This window comes from Salvelinus namaycush, chromosome 2, assembly GCF_016432855.1.
Source record: "Salvelinus namaycush isolate Seneca chromosome 2, SaNama_1.0, whole genome shotgun sequence".
In the NCBI taxonomy this organism is placed as follows: Eukaryota; Metazoa; Chordata; class Actinopteri; order Salmoniformes; family Salmonidae; genus Salvelinus; species Salvelinus namaycush.
In genome coordinates, this window is record NC_052308.1 from 12785428 (window position 1) to 12800994 (window position 15567).

At 40.9% G+C, this 15567-nt stretch overlaps 1 protein-coding gene across 4 annotated transcripts; it reads left to right on the plus strand.

Moving 5' to 3' along the window:
- Window positions 1-7463: 7463 nt before the first annotated feature.
- On the plus strand, window positions 7464-15007 carry LOC120024485 (proton-associated sugar transporter A-like). Of its 4 annotated transcripts, none has more exons than XM_038968753.1 (8): window positions 7464-7899; window positions 8069-8161; window positions 8283-8507; window positions 12747-13552; window positions 13647-13800; window positions 13974-14150; window positions 14356-14561; window positions 14735-15007. In XM_038968753.1, the coding sequence occupies exons 1-8, from the start codon at window positions 7464-7466 to the stop codon at window positions 15005-15007; spliced, it is 2370 nt and encodes a 789-aa protein (XP_038824681.1). The 4 variants fall into 4 exon arrangements, with proteins under 4 accessions (XP_038824681.1, XP_038824675.1, XP_038824689.1 ...); XM_038968747.1 differs by having other exon boundaries at window positions 7479-7899; window positions 13647-13828; window positions 13945-14150; XM_038968761.1 differs by lacking the exon at window positions 8069-8161 and having other exon boundaries at window positions 7479-7899; window positions 13647-13828; window positions 13945-14150.
- The last annotated feature ends 560 nt before the right edge of the window (window positions 15008-15567 follow it).

Consider the following 15567-nt stretch of genomic DNA (forward strand, 5'->3'; position numbering starts at 1 on the left):
AAGCAGTGCGGCTTGGCAGGGTCGTTTTTTGGAGGACGCACGGCTCTCGACCTTCGCCTCTCCAGAGCCGTACGGGAGTTGCAGCGTTGTAACTACCAATTGGGGAGAAAAATGTGTAAAAAGTTATTTTAATTAAACTACGGCTCCTTGTGCCACACTCTCTCACTGGCTGTAACACTACATACATAGCTTCCTTTTGTAAGGTTGACAACACTTCCAATGAATCTAAATAAAATAAAACTATTTGCAAAGTAATTATTAATATATATTTTATATGCTATATTTGCTCAAATAAAATATGTACCATCCCATTGCCTTTCATTTCAAGTCAGTTGTGTGTCAATACATTTGTAGTTGCTTGAGAGGCCAAGCGAGTGCGCTCCTTCAATGTTATTAGGACAGAGAAACCACACATGTCATTGCTCACGTGGAGCACTGAACTTTGCAAACAATGTTTCCTCTCTGAGAATGAGAACGGTAAATTACTTAAATGAATACATGCATTAACAGAAACAAGGATTAATGGTACATTTACTAGGCCTACTGGGGATATGGGAATTGATACAAATAAACAAAGTTCAAACAATTCACACAATAAATTCGCAAGAGTTGGCGGGAGACAGCTGAGCACATTCTGGAGGGCTGAGTGCATACAGTTGAAGTCGGAAGTTTACATACACTTAGGTTGGAGTCATTAAAAATGTGTTTTTCAACCACTCCACAAATTTCTTGTTAACTATAGTTTTGGCAAGTCGGTTAGGACATCTACTTTGTGCATGATACAATTCATTTTTCCAACAATTGTTTACAGACAGACTATTTCACAATTCCAGTGGGTCAGAAGTTTACATATACTAAGTTGACTGTGCCTTTAAACAGCTTGGAAAATTCCAGAAAATGGTGTCATGGCTTTAGAAGCTTCTGATAGGCTAATTGACATCATTTGAGTCAATTGGAGGTGTACCTGTGGATGTATTTCAAGGCCTACCTTCAAACTCAGTGCCTCTTTGCTTGACTTCATGGGAAAATCAAAGAAATCAGCCAAGACCTCAGAAAAAACATTGTAGACCTCCACAAGTCGGGTTCATCCTTGGTTAGCAATTTCCAGACGCCTGAAGGTACCACGTTCATCTGTACAAACAATAGTACACAAGTATAAACACCATAGGACCACGCAGCCGTCATACCGCTCAGAAAGGAGACGCATTCTGTCTCCTAGAGATGAACGTACTTGTGTGAAAAGTGCAAATCAATCCCAGAACAGCAAAGGACCTTGTGAAGATGCTGGAGGAAATAGGTACAAAAGTATCTATATCCACAGTAAAACGAGTCTGAGCCGCTCAGCAAGGAAGAAGCCACTGCTCCAAAACCGCCATAAAAGCCAGACTACGGTTTGCAACTGCACATGGGGACAAATATTGTACTTTTTGTAGAAATATCGTCTGGTCTGATGAAACAAAAATAGAACTGTTTGGCCATAATGACCATCGTTATGTTTGGAGGAAAAAGGGGGAGGCTTGCAAGCCGAAGAACACCATCATGTTGCGTGGGTGCTTCGCTGCAGGAGGGACTGGTGCACTTCACAAAATAAAATAAAATAAAATCGTATTTGTCACATACACATGGTTAGCAGATGTTAATGCGAGTGTAGCGAAATGCTTGTGCTTCTAGTTCCGACAATGCAGTAATAACCAACGAGTAATCTAACCTAACAATTCCACAACTACTACCTTATACACACACAAGTGTAAAGTGATAAAGAATATGTACATAAAGATATATGAATGAGTGATGGTACAGCACAGCATAGGCAAGATGCAGTAGATGGTATCGAGTACAGTATATACATATACATTATATTAAGTGGCATTGTTTAAAGTGGCTAGTGATACATTTTTGATCAATTTGATCAAATAGATGGCGTCATGAGGGAGGAAAATTTCCAAAGTTGTGGCAAAATGGCTTAAGGACAACAAAGTCAAGGCATTGGAGTGGCCATCACAAAGCCCTGACCTCAATCCCATAGAAAATGTTGTTGGCAGAACTGAAAAAGTGTGCGCGAGCAAGGAGGCCTACAAACCCGACTCAGTTACACCAGCTCTGTCAGGAGGAATGGGCCAAAATTCACCCAACTTATTTGTGGGAAGCTTGTGGAAGGCTACCCAAAACATTTGACACAAGTTAAACAATGCTACCAAATACTAATTGAGTATGTAAATTTCTGACCCACTGGGAATGTGATGAAAGAAATAAAAGCTGAAATAAATCACTCTATTATTCTGACATCTCACATTCTTAAAATAAAGTGGTGATCCTAACTGACCTAAGACAGGGAATTTTTACTAGGATTAAATGTCAGGAATTGTGAAAAAGTGAGTTTAAATGTATTTGGCTAAGGTGTATGTAAACTTCCAATTTCAACTGTACATTCTGGAGAGAGATGCGCCATATCTTCACAACACACCCCTCACCTTCTTCTCTCAACATTTTTAAATTATACTCAAGACACATTATCTTCACACATATTTTAGATGCTTTTCACTGACAGCTGCAACTTACAAATCTGCTAGGCCTATTGCAACGCATGCTTCCCAAATTGCAGGCTACCCAAATAGACATAGGTCTACACAATTGGGATTTGAAACAATCCACAGCAATAAAAACATTAAGAAGCTATTGATCCTCTGTGGCTAAGTCATGCTCTCTGGTGAAGTGTTTTAAATTACTTTATTTACACAGGAGTCATATAATTTTAGCAAAACATCCATTTACTTTAGGGGAAGCCAGCAATTAACAGTGCACTCGCCAACTTGATGGCAGCCTTGTCGGGAAACTGAAGGAGAGAGATGCTGCTTATAAACATGGCAATGTGACCAGGGACAATTGTATGGTTAAACAGTACAAATACTACCCATGCAGATCGAGCAAGATGGCGAGGCACAAGTATAGGGACAAAGTGTGGTAGCAATTCAGCAGGTCGGACACACAGTGAATGTGGTATGGGCTTCGAAAGATCACGGATTACAAAACGAAAGCCAGTCGAGTGGTGGACACCAACGCCGCCCTACTGAACGAGCTAAACACCTTTTTCTCACACTTCAAGCATTAACACTCTGAGCTGCCGAGGCGATACCCTGAGGTCTATGTGCTTACTGTCTCCACAGAGGAGTAATTTAATTAGCCCTTTCAAGGCTACTGGCCTAAATGGCATCCGTAGCCACGCCCTCAGAGCATGTGCAGATCAGCTAGCTGTTGTGTTTTCAGACAATTGCAGCTAGCTAGTTCAGCCTAATGAAACACCCTGCTCAAACAGATGGATGCTACTGTATGTTAACTAGCTGGCTATGACTATACAACACTGGAACTCTTCCAAGTCAAGGTAAGCTTCTAGTTACCAACTTATTGCCACTGGGGCCCGCCGGTGTAACTGCTTACTGACTGTACACTAACGTTACTGCATGATGGTAACGGGTTTACTAACGAGTTAATTATATTATATTAGCTATGATGACTATGACTTTACCTTGGAAAATATGGTGACAACGATGTAGGCTGTGTGTAGCAGTTTGGCTTGGAAAGCTTCTCTCACCTGGTCACATACAGCTGATGTGTTGTTCATTGAAGTCCACAAGCGAAGGAAAGAGGTGAGAGGAGAGCGCATGGGAGAAGGAATACAATGTGGCTGCTATGAAAGTGAACTGTGTTTACACGTGATCAAGGGTGTATTCATTCCACTGATTCTGTTAAACATTTCTTAAACGGAAGCAAACAGAACAAAACAGGGATTAACATACCTGAATTTGTCCAATAGAAACTTGTTTGCAACTGTTGGACTAATGATTACACCTTATAGCAGCTAGATGCAGGCAAGAGTGTGCAAGGCGGTATTGAATGTCACCTCAAATTTGTCTCTCAACCTACTGTCATAAACTTTTCATAGGCTAGGTTGTAGCAACCTCATGATGGGTACAGGGAAAATGTTAGTGTCATGTTGTAGCCTAAACTTTCGATGTAACATTGAACTGGGTAAATGGAATATGAATGACAGTCATCCAATATGCTGTAATAGAAATAAGGCCAGGCTCATAAAAAAAGATTTAAAAAATTGTCCTCCCTGATCTTAATATAATAGCCTATGCATTTATAAATCCCAAGTCAGCTACTTAGTAAGCTAAACCCACCATCATCTCACACACATTGAAGCTTTAACATACCTCTCCAGAAACACTCAAGTTCATTCCAACTTGATTTAGTTCAATCTTTGCCATTTACACTGAATTGACTGGAGACTCGATAGTAAAACTATTTTCTCAGACATGGCAGTTGTAATGAATACTCAGGGAGAAAAAGGTGTAGATTCACATGCAGAGCACGGCAGGTGTTTATTTCACCTTAGCAGAAGGCAGGAATCGTGGTCACAGGCAGGCAATGGTCATAAACAGGCAGGTGAATCAAAACTAGGACTGAAGGCTATAACTGGTTCTCACAAACGAGATAGGAAAAGGCTTAGTAGAGTCAAAACGAACAATACCTCACAAAGGCACAAACAGAAGGAACTGAACTAAATAAGGTGATGATGAGACCAGGTGAGTAACTAAGACAGGTGAAATCAATGAACAAAAATTAAAGACAGGGCTACGTTCAAGAACACAAAGAAACAGGGCTACGTTCAAGGACACAACGAAACAGAATACAAGGTTGACTAAGAAAATAAATACAGAACCTTACAGCAGTAAACTATTAGATTGTACAACGACCACGCCTATTGCAGTTGCCACATCCATTTCTTGACTTATAAATGAATTATATGAACCCATTGATTCTTGAAGAATATAACTTATAAATGCCACATGAGCTTAGTTCAACTTTTGTACCCCATCAGAACCCCAAATATAAGATTGTTTTACTCCAATATTTGTAAACAAAGTAAATGTAAACAAATAAAATAAAATAAAAATGTATGTCCCATCGCCGCATACGCTTACAGTTAAATGCTTACTTTACAAGCTCTTAACCAACAGGCGCAGTGTTAAGAAAAATATGTGTTAAGTAAAAAATTGATGAGTAAAAAATAAGAAATAAAAGTAACAAATAATGAAAGAGCAGCAGTAAATAACAATAGCGAAGCTATATACAGGGGGTACCGGTACAGAGTCAATGTGCGGGGGCACCGGTTAGTTGAGGTAATATGTACATGTAGGTAGAGTTAAAGTGACTATGCATAGATAGTAAACAGAGAATAGCAGCAGTGTAAAATAGAGGGGGGAGCAATGCAAATAGTCTGGGTAGCCATTTGATTAGCTGTTCAGGAGTCTTATGGTTTGGGGGTAGAAGCTGTTGAGAAGCCTCTTGGACCTAGACTTGGCGCTCCGGTACTGCTTCCTGTGTGGTAGCAGAGAGAACAATCTATGACTAGGGTGGCTAGAGTCTTTGACAATTTTTAGGGCCTTCCTCTGACAAACTGTATATAGCCTCAAAATATGGTTAAAACTATAGTTTTGATATCATGGATGGCCAGTCCTTGCATATATAGCTATGTCTATTAATCTGAGAGTGGTTACATTTCTCCTGCCCTATCCCTCAGCTTTTTACCGAAATGGGCAGGGAGTAAACTTTGTTATTGTTTCAAGTGCTGATTGCCGCTTTAAGGTTAGGGCTAGGCATAAGATAGCAGTGTGGTTAAGGTTAGGGTTAAGGTTAGGGTTAGGTTTAAAATCGGATTTTAAAGAAGATACATTTTAGAAATAGGCGGGGTTTAGACATAATTATGACTTTGTGGCTGTGGTAACTAGTGATGAACAGGTGTTGGTGAGATCAAAGGAGCTCAAACAGTATGGCATCTGCTTTCATGCTTCACGTGTTGGTTTATGAAAATAAAACTACTATGCAACTGTACTTCTACCAGAAAGATTTTTATGAAAAGGCATTGCCTGTTATGCAAATATTTATGTAAACCTGTTTGGATAGCACAAAAAACTATGTAAATAAGTTTGGGTCTTGGTAACCTAGGTTAATTTTTATGTTAAATTCGATAAGCCATGGTCGACACATCCATATAATATTTTTAACTCTTGGTCAGTGTTGTTGACAATCATTTTAAATATGGTTCATGATAATAGAAACGAAAAGTCTCTGGCATGTTGGTGCTGATGCCGCATGTCTACCTAGCGCAAGGAAACAGGAGTGGTTATCTGACGTCACGTGTGAGGGAGAGAGGAAGGGAGAGGAATAGGGACGAAGGTTAAAGCAGCGAGATGAATGCATCTCAGGAAAAAAAAACATGAATTATCTAATTCAACGTAAATATTATAAGCATAAATATGATTGACTTGTTCACCATCAGAGAATGCTGAAATACATGAGAGAGAAACACTGATAAGGTAATTTTCTTTCATGTTGTTTCAATATGCACGCCTTGTCCTGCAAGATCATGAGTTAATTCAATTGTATAATCACCACCTTGAGAACAAACATTTTGGAAGGAATTGAATGACAAAAATGAAAGGAAAGAACAGACCTATCAAGCCAGTCAGTCACGTTTTACATATTTTTCATGTTTAAAGACGTGTTTCACAACGATATAATGTGTAGCCTAGCATCTTAAAACGTGTGTTATTTGAGGCGAACGTGTCATAACATTTTTTATATAGGTCCTACCAGAATATATTTTTTACAAGGAAAAATACATCCATGAAAAATTAAAGATGGAAACAGGCTCTGTGAGACGCGATGCCGCATGCCACAATGCTGTACATAGGGACACCAGCACATCAGTATAAATAAGTGCATTATTTGCAGTGCGTTGTGCCGGTCTTGTGCCGAAAATCTCCCCCTGCAGAATTCTCGTGAACGCGCACACACGCAATTCTTCATTGCTGCGACTTGCATGCTAGTTGAGATTTCTGCTCTTCACTCCGTTGTCAATTTAGCCTGCATTTCACTGATTCCCCCCCTTCTAATTTCCTTAATGTTGTCACCAGAGTCAAATACTTTCTGTGACACACACTACTGGTCAACATGAGCAACCAAAATTATTCAGCATTGAAGAATTGAGTGTGTGTGAGTTCACGCGTAGGGGAGGGGGGAGATTTCGAGTGTGTGTGAGTTCACGCGTAGGGGAGGGGGGAGATTTTCGGTACAACACCTGTTAGCGGCATATCCATGGTGATGGCAGTGTCCTTTAATACTGCCTGTTACCTTGGTGTCTTCAGCTCCTGTTTTACAGTACTAGCCTTATGAGCAGATTTGATCTTGAGTGTCCTCTAAAATTAGCTTGCCACGGCTAATCTGATGATTCAATGCTTTATAGATGTAATGATGACTGCACAGATGTTATTGACATGCCTCCTAACTGTACTGTCTTCCTCCTCGTAAAAAGTATTTGTCTTCTAACTTTGATTGCATTTTAGCTTATGACCATCTCCTAGTGTGTGCAGAGTAAACTGGGCTCACCCAGCAGAGTGATGTCCTCTCCAGGAATGGGCACCCCCAGTGACCCTCTCTTGACCAGCCCAGGAGGGAGGTCATCAGAGAGGCCATTGGGTACCACTAATGACGGCCTCTGGAGGAGCTCCATGCCCAAGACGGCCAGCTTTCCATCGTCTACCACGCGCCTCTTGAGTCACCGTGCCAACAACTTCCAGAGACCCCCGAAGTGTTGGAAGCTGATCAGACCATCCCCGCCCCCACCGCCCAACACCCCCTGCCCCCTGGATCAGCTGGACCTTAGTGAGCTACCCCCCCGCCGCACCTTCCCAGAGCTGCTCTTCAATGGCTGCGTCCTGTTTGGCATCGAGTTCAGTTATGCCATGGAGACGGCCTATGTCACCCCTGTCCTGCTACAGATGGGTCTGCCAGACCAGTTCTACAGCCTGGTGTGGTTCACCAGTCCTATATTGGGTAATGAAGTGGCAGGGAGAGATGAAGTAGATACAGAAAGTCCTGTTTGATTGGAAGACATATGATACCTAACTATACTTTGAATAGTATAGTTAGACTATATGGATGTTCCCATCTGCATTTTCCATTGAGTGCCCCTAAATCCTTCTCCTTTCTTCATGGTTTTAAGGATTCCTTGTCCAGCCTCTCCTGGGAGCTTGGAGTGACCGCTGTACATCCCGCTTTGGCCGGCGGAGACCGTTTATTTTGGTCTTGGCTATAGGTAAGGAATATTCACTATCCACTTCTTGCATGGCTCTCCCCCCTCTGGTGCGACTGGGTTCCTGTTTTTAAACTAATATTGAAATCCTGAAGTGATGGAGTTCTCTGTTTTACCTTTGTAGGAGCTCTGCTTGGTTTAACACTGGTGCTGAATGGGCGGGACATTGGAGCTGCGGTGGCAGACACAGCAACCAATCACAAGTGGGGCATCATACTGACTATTTGTGGAGTGGTTCTGATGGACTTCAGTGCGGACTCGGCAGATAACCCCAGCCATGCCTACATGATGGATGTGTGCCTGCCAGAGGACCAGGATCGTGGCCTCAATATTCATGCACTACTGGCAGGTTTGAGAGCACTGTATACACTAACTGCTAGTCAGTCAGGGAATACACAGCCCACTGGGCACAGACGTAACTTCAATGTATAGTTTTGATTTACATTTTTGTTGAGTTGTCAACTAACGTTAATTTAACTTGAAATCAACAAAACATGTCACCGTGTCATTAGATTTAGGTTAAACGTTTTTCACACCCAATCGGTTTTCCATGTTGATTCAACGTCATCACATAGCTTTTTTGGAGTTAAAATAATATGGAAACAACGTTGATTCAACCAGTTTGTGCCCAGTGGGAGTATACATACTACTGGCAGGTTAGAGAGCTATACACTTACAACTGGTCTGTCAGGGAAATGTTGTACACTACTGGCTGGTTCGAGAACGTCATACATACCAATAGGCTGTAACACTCACTACTGGTATGTGAGACAGTAAAATGTACATATAAACCACTTCTGACGATGTAGACATAGCATATACAGTATATCTAAGATGTGATAGTGATAGCATATACAGTATATCTAAGATGTGATAGCATATACAGTATATCTAAGATGTGATAGTGATAGCATATACAGTATATCTAAGATGTGATAGCATATACAGTATATCTAAGATGTGATAGTGATAGCATATACAGTATATCTAAGATGTGATAGTGATAGCATATACAGTATATCTAAGATGTGATAGCATATACAGTATATCTAAGATGTGATAGTATATACAGTATATCTAAGATGTGATAGCATATACAGTATATCTAAGATGTGATAGCATATACAGTATATCTAAGATGTGATAGCATATACAGTATATCTAAGATGTGATAGCATATGCAGTATATCTAAGATGTGATAGCATATACAGTATATCTAAGATGTGATAGTGATAGCATATACAGTATATCTAAGATGTGATAGCATATACAGTATATCTAAGATGTGATAGTGATAGCATATACAGTATATCTAAGATGTGATAGTGATAGCATATACAGTATATCTAAGATGTGATAGCATATACAGTATATCTAAGATGTGATAGCATATACAGTATATCTAAGATGTGATAGTGATAGCATATACAGTATATCTAAGATGTGATAGCATATACAGTATATCTAAGATGTGATAGTGATAGCATATACAGTATATCTAAGATGTGATAGCATATACAGTATATCTAAGATGTGATAGCATATACAGTATATCTAAGATGTGATAGTGATAGCATATACAGTATATCTAAGATGTGATAGTGACAGCATATACAGTATATCTAAGATGTGATAGTATATACAGTATATCTAAGATGTGATAGTGATAGCATATACAGTATATCTAAGATGTGATAGCATATACAGTATATCTAAGATGTGATAGCATATACAGTATATCTAAGATGTGATAGTGATAGCATATACAGTATATCTAAGATGTGATAGTGACAGCATATACAGTATATCTAAGATGTGATAGTATATACAGTATATCTAAGATGTGATAGCATATACAGTATATCTAAGATGTGATAGCATATACAGTATATCTAAGATGTGATAGCATATACAGTATATCTAAGATGTGATAGCATATACAGTATATCTAAGATGTGATAGCATATACAGTATATCTAAGATGTGATAGTGATAGCATATACAGTATATCTAAGATGTGATAGTGATAGCATATACAGTATATCTAAGATGTGATAGTATATACAGTATATCTAAGATGTGATAGCATATACAGTATATCTAAGATGTGATAGCATATACAGTATATCTAAGATGTGATAGCATATACAGTATATCTAAGATGTGATAGTGATAGCATATACAGTATATCTAAGATGTGATAGCATATACAGTATATCTAAGATGTGATAGCATATACAGTATATCTAAGATGTGATAGTGATAGCATATACAGTATATCTAAGATGTGATAGTATATACAGTATATCTAAGATGTGATAGCATATACAGTATATCTAAGATGTGATAGCATATACAGTATATCTAAGATGTGATAGTGATAGCATATACAGTATATCTAAGATGTGATAGCATATACAGTATATCTAAGATGTGATAGTGATAGCATATACAGTATATCTAAGATGTGATAGTATATACAGTATATCTAAGATGTGATAGCATATACAGTATATCTAAGATGTGATAGCATATACATTATATCTAAGATGTGATAGCATATACAGTATATCTAAGATGTGATAGCATATACAGTATATCTAAGATGTGATAGCATATACAGTATATCTAAGATGTGATAGCATATACAGTATATCTAAGATGTGATAGCATATACAGTATATCTAAGATGTGATAGTGATAGCATATACAGTATATACACCATTCTGTATACTTCTGGCCCTTCTTTGGACACTGTGTTAACAACCCTCCAGATGAGCTTCAATGCCATACAACTCTCCTTCCGTGGCCTCCAATTGCTCTTAAATACAAGTAAAACTAAATGCATGCTTTTCAACCGATCGCTGCCTGCACCTGCCCGCCCGTCCAACATCACTACTCTGGACGGTTCTGACTTAGAATATGTGGACAACTACAAATACCTAGGTATCTGGTTAGACTGTAAACTCTCCTTCCAGACTCACATCAAACATCTCCAATCCAAAGTTAAATCTAGAATTGGCTTCCTATTTCGCAACAAAGCATCCTTCACTCATGCTGTCAAACATACCCTTGTAAAACTGACCATCCTACCGATCCTCGACTTCGGCGATGTCATTTACAAAATAGCCTCCAATACCCTACTCAATAAATTGGATGCAGTCTATCACAGTGCCATCTGTTTTGTCACCAAAGCCCCATATACTACCCACCACTGCGACCTGTACGCTCTCGTTGGCTGGCCCTCGCTTCATACTCGTCGCCAAACCCACTGGCTCCAGGTCATCTACAAGACCCTGCTAGGTAAAGTCCCCCCTTATCTCAGCTCGCTGGTCACCATAGCAGCACCCACCTGTAGCACGCGCTCCAGCAGGTATATCTCTCTGGTCACCCCCGAAACCAATTCTTCCTTTGGCCGCCTCTCCTTCCAGTTCTCTGCTGCCAATGACTGGAATGAACTACAAAAATCTCTGAAACTGGAAACACTTATCACCCTCACTAGCTTTAAGCACCGGCTGTCAGAGCAGCTCACAGATTACTGCACCTGTACATAGCCCATCTATAATTTAGCCCAAACAACTACCTCTCCCCCTACTGTATTTATTTATTTTGCTCCTTTGCACCCCATTATTTCTATCTCTACTTTGCACATTCTTCCACTGCAAATCTACCATTCCAGTGTTTTACTTGCTATATTGTATTTACTTTGTCACCGTGACCTTTTTTTTTGCCTTTACCTCCCTTATCTCACCTCATTTGCTCACATTGTATATAGACTTATTTTTCTACTGTATTATTGACTGTATGTTAGTTTTACTCCATGTGTAACTCTGTGTTGTTGTATGTGTCGAACTGCTTTGCTTTATCTTGGCCAGGTTGCAATTGTAAATGAGAACTTGTTCTCAACTTGCCTACCTGGTTAAATAAAGGTGAAATAAAATTTAAAAAATATCTAAGATGTGATAGCATATACAGTATATCTAAGATGTGATAGCATATACAGTATATCTAAGATGTGATAGTATATACAGTATATCTAAGATGTGATAGCATATACAGTATATCTAAGATGTGATAGCATATACAGTATATCTAAGATGTGATAGCATATACAGTATATCTAAGATGTGATAGCATATACAGTATATCTAAGATGTGATAGTGATAGCATATACAGTATATCTAAGATGTGATAGCATATACAGTATATCTAAGATGTGATAGTGATAGCATATACAGTATATCTAAGATGTGATAGTGATAGCATATACAGTATATCTAAGATGTGATAGTGATAGCATATACAGTATATCTAAGATGTGATAGCATATACAGTATATCTAAGATGTGATAGCATATACAGTATATCTAAGATGTGATAGCATATACAGTATATCTAAGATGTGATAGCATATACAGTATATCTAAGATGTGATAGCATATACAGTATATCTAAGATGTGATAGCATATACAGTATATCTAAGATGTGATAGCATATACAGTATATCTAAGATGTGATAGTATAATCAGTGTCATTGATATGATAATCGGCTCTACGATGATTATGTCCCACTCTCTCTATGCAGGTCTGGGTGGTGGATTCGGGTACATCGTGGGTGGAATTAACTGGGACCACACTGATTTCGGGAGATCAATGGGAGGTCAACTTCGAGTCATATACATGTTCACCAGTGTCACTTTGGTCATTGCCACATGCATGACCCTCAACAGCATCCCCGAGCGGCCCCTGCCAAAGACACAGCCTCAGAAGGGCTCTCTGAAGAGCCCCAGCCTCCCTCTACCCCCCTCTCCCCCAGACCCTCAGGGGGCAGGGCTGGGATTGGAGGAGGAAGATGAAGTGACTGGGCTCAATAGCTACCAGTTCTCTGAACCCCGCCCCTCGAACCCTGACACCAACGCACGCCTCTGTGCCAGCCTCACCAGCCCCATCTCCCCCCTCAGCCCCCTCACTCCTAAATATGGTAGCTTTATCAGTCGGGACAACTCTCTCACTGGCATTAACGAGTTTGCCTCATCCCTGGGAATCTCCTTTATAGACAGTGTGCTCATCGACTGCTACACTGGACAGCCATCGCCACAGCCCCTTGACCCAGACACTGCAGCCCGACCCCTTCCTCCAGGGGACACCCCACCTCTCCAGGGATCTCAGCCTGGAACAGGTTCACAGTCTGTAGCAGTGACAGTGACCCTGGCTGGGGCAGGATCCCAGGCCGGGGCAGGGGAGGCTCAGATCGGGGGAGGGTCCCATCGAGGTTCATCCGCTAGTATCTTGAAGCGCCCTCAGAGCCTTGCGCTAGTGGAGGAGTCCATGGTGACCCAGAGTGGAGGGATGGAAAATGGTCGCAGAAGAACAGTGACCTTCAGTCAGCAGGTCGGCCTGGAATTGAATCCCTCTGATTAGTTTGTTTACAGATCATCGTGTTGAGAGAATTTGTTTTTTGAATCCTGTTCTTCCTGTAATGAAGGTGGCAAATATTCTGCTGAATGGGGTGCGCTATGAGAGTGACCTGAGTGAAAATGTGGAGACAGCAGATTCACAGATGTCAATGAGTATGCTGTGTATCGCCATCTACAGGATGCCTCCGTCACTGCGCAGCCTCTGCACTAACCATTTTTTGGGTGAGAGTCATGTCACTCTTGTGCTTGTGTTTCATTGTCTGTATGCCTACCAAGGTTAAAGCCACCAGTGATTTTGGCTTTGATATCACAACACCTGTCTGTGATCCAGTGGAAGCTGTGTGAGTTTGTCTACGTAAATATTAGCTATCTGCCATCCTGTCTTGATCCTAAAGGTTGGCTGTCCTTTGAGGGTATGCTGCTGTTCTACACTGACTTCATGGGGGAGGTAGTGTTTGAGGGAGACCCCAAAGCACCCCATGACTCTGAGGCCTACCAACGCTACAATGCTGGGGTCAGCATGGGCTGCTGGGGCATGTGCATCTATGCATTCAGTGCTGCCTTTTACTCAGGTGAGTCCTACACACACACACATCCAGACATTAAAAAGAAAACACACACACATCCAGACACTAAAGAAAAAACACACATCCAGACACTCAGAACACAGAAACAGAATACACACCTCACACAACATCCATCATTTTGATTCTTTATCACGTTTACTTGTTTTACAGGTTTCTTTCTTTGTTTTCTTCCTCTCGTTTCTATTCATAGCCATTTTGGAGAAGCTGGAGGAACGTTTCTCCCTCCGCTCTCTCTATTTCTTTGCCTACCTGGTGTTTGGCCTTGGCACAGGCCTTGCTACGCTCTCCACCAACATTTATGTGGTGCTGTTTCTCTGTATCACCTATGGGGTTTTATTCTCCACTCTATGCACACTACCTTACTCTCTGCTGTGTGAATACTACCAGAGCCCGCAGGTTAGTGAAGATAAATGGGATTACACTGAATATAATATTGTTCAGACTGTGGTTTCTGTGACAGTGTTTTATATCCTGGTGTTGGTCAGTGTTGTCCAACTGTTGAATTTTGATATAGCAAGGTATTATGTGGCCTTATACATGTGCTCTCTCTGTCTGTGCTGTGTGTGTAGTTCTGTGGATCATCAGAGGAAGGCACCAGGAGAGGAATGGGGGTGGACATCTCTCTGCTCAGCTGCCAGTACTTCCTGGCTCAGATCATAGTGTCCGTGTCGATGGGACCTCTGACCTCACTGGTAGGTGGGGCCCAGGGAGTGATGTACTTTTCCAGCGTGATGTCATTCGTGGGCTGTCTGTACTCCTCCCTCTGCGTGGTGTACCATCTGCCCCCCCCTGAGGGTGAGCCTTCCGGAAGCGAGACCCAGCCACTACTTGTGCACATTTAGCCCCCCTCACTGCTCTACACTCTCGCACTGCAGTCACAACACACACTGCATATAGTCTACACACTGTCACTCTCTCACACTGCTCAGCATAGCTCCTCTCAAGAGCTTAGACTGACAGACACATTGGCCACTGTTATCAGTATGTTGGATAGTGTGTCCATACATTTCTTTCTGCTCATTTCCACTAAAATATGTGATGTTGATGGCATGTCTGTGTGTGCATGCCTGATTATTCTGCTGTCAGTAGCCTTTTTCTTCATTTTGATGTTAGGTTTAGGCTGCTGCCCACCAAATATAAAATACGTATAGCCTCTACATCCCCTATTATTAATGAAAACTATGTTTGAGGGTTCATTGTTTTGGTCTTGTCTAATATCTGCTTGCGCTGTAGCCTCAATGCCTTCTGTTTTCATCTCATGGCCAAGAGAATGTATACCTGCCTGTTTCTCTGAGTTAGCACATCCCCCTGTAGGCAGGTTTAGGGACTGTCTGAGTCACCAATGACCTTTGCTTGAAGCCCTAAATTCATGTAAAAGCACAGTAACACATGTACTGTACAT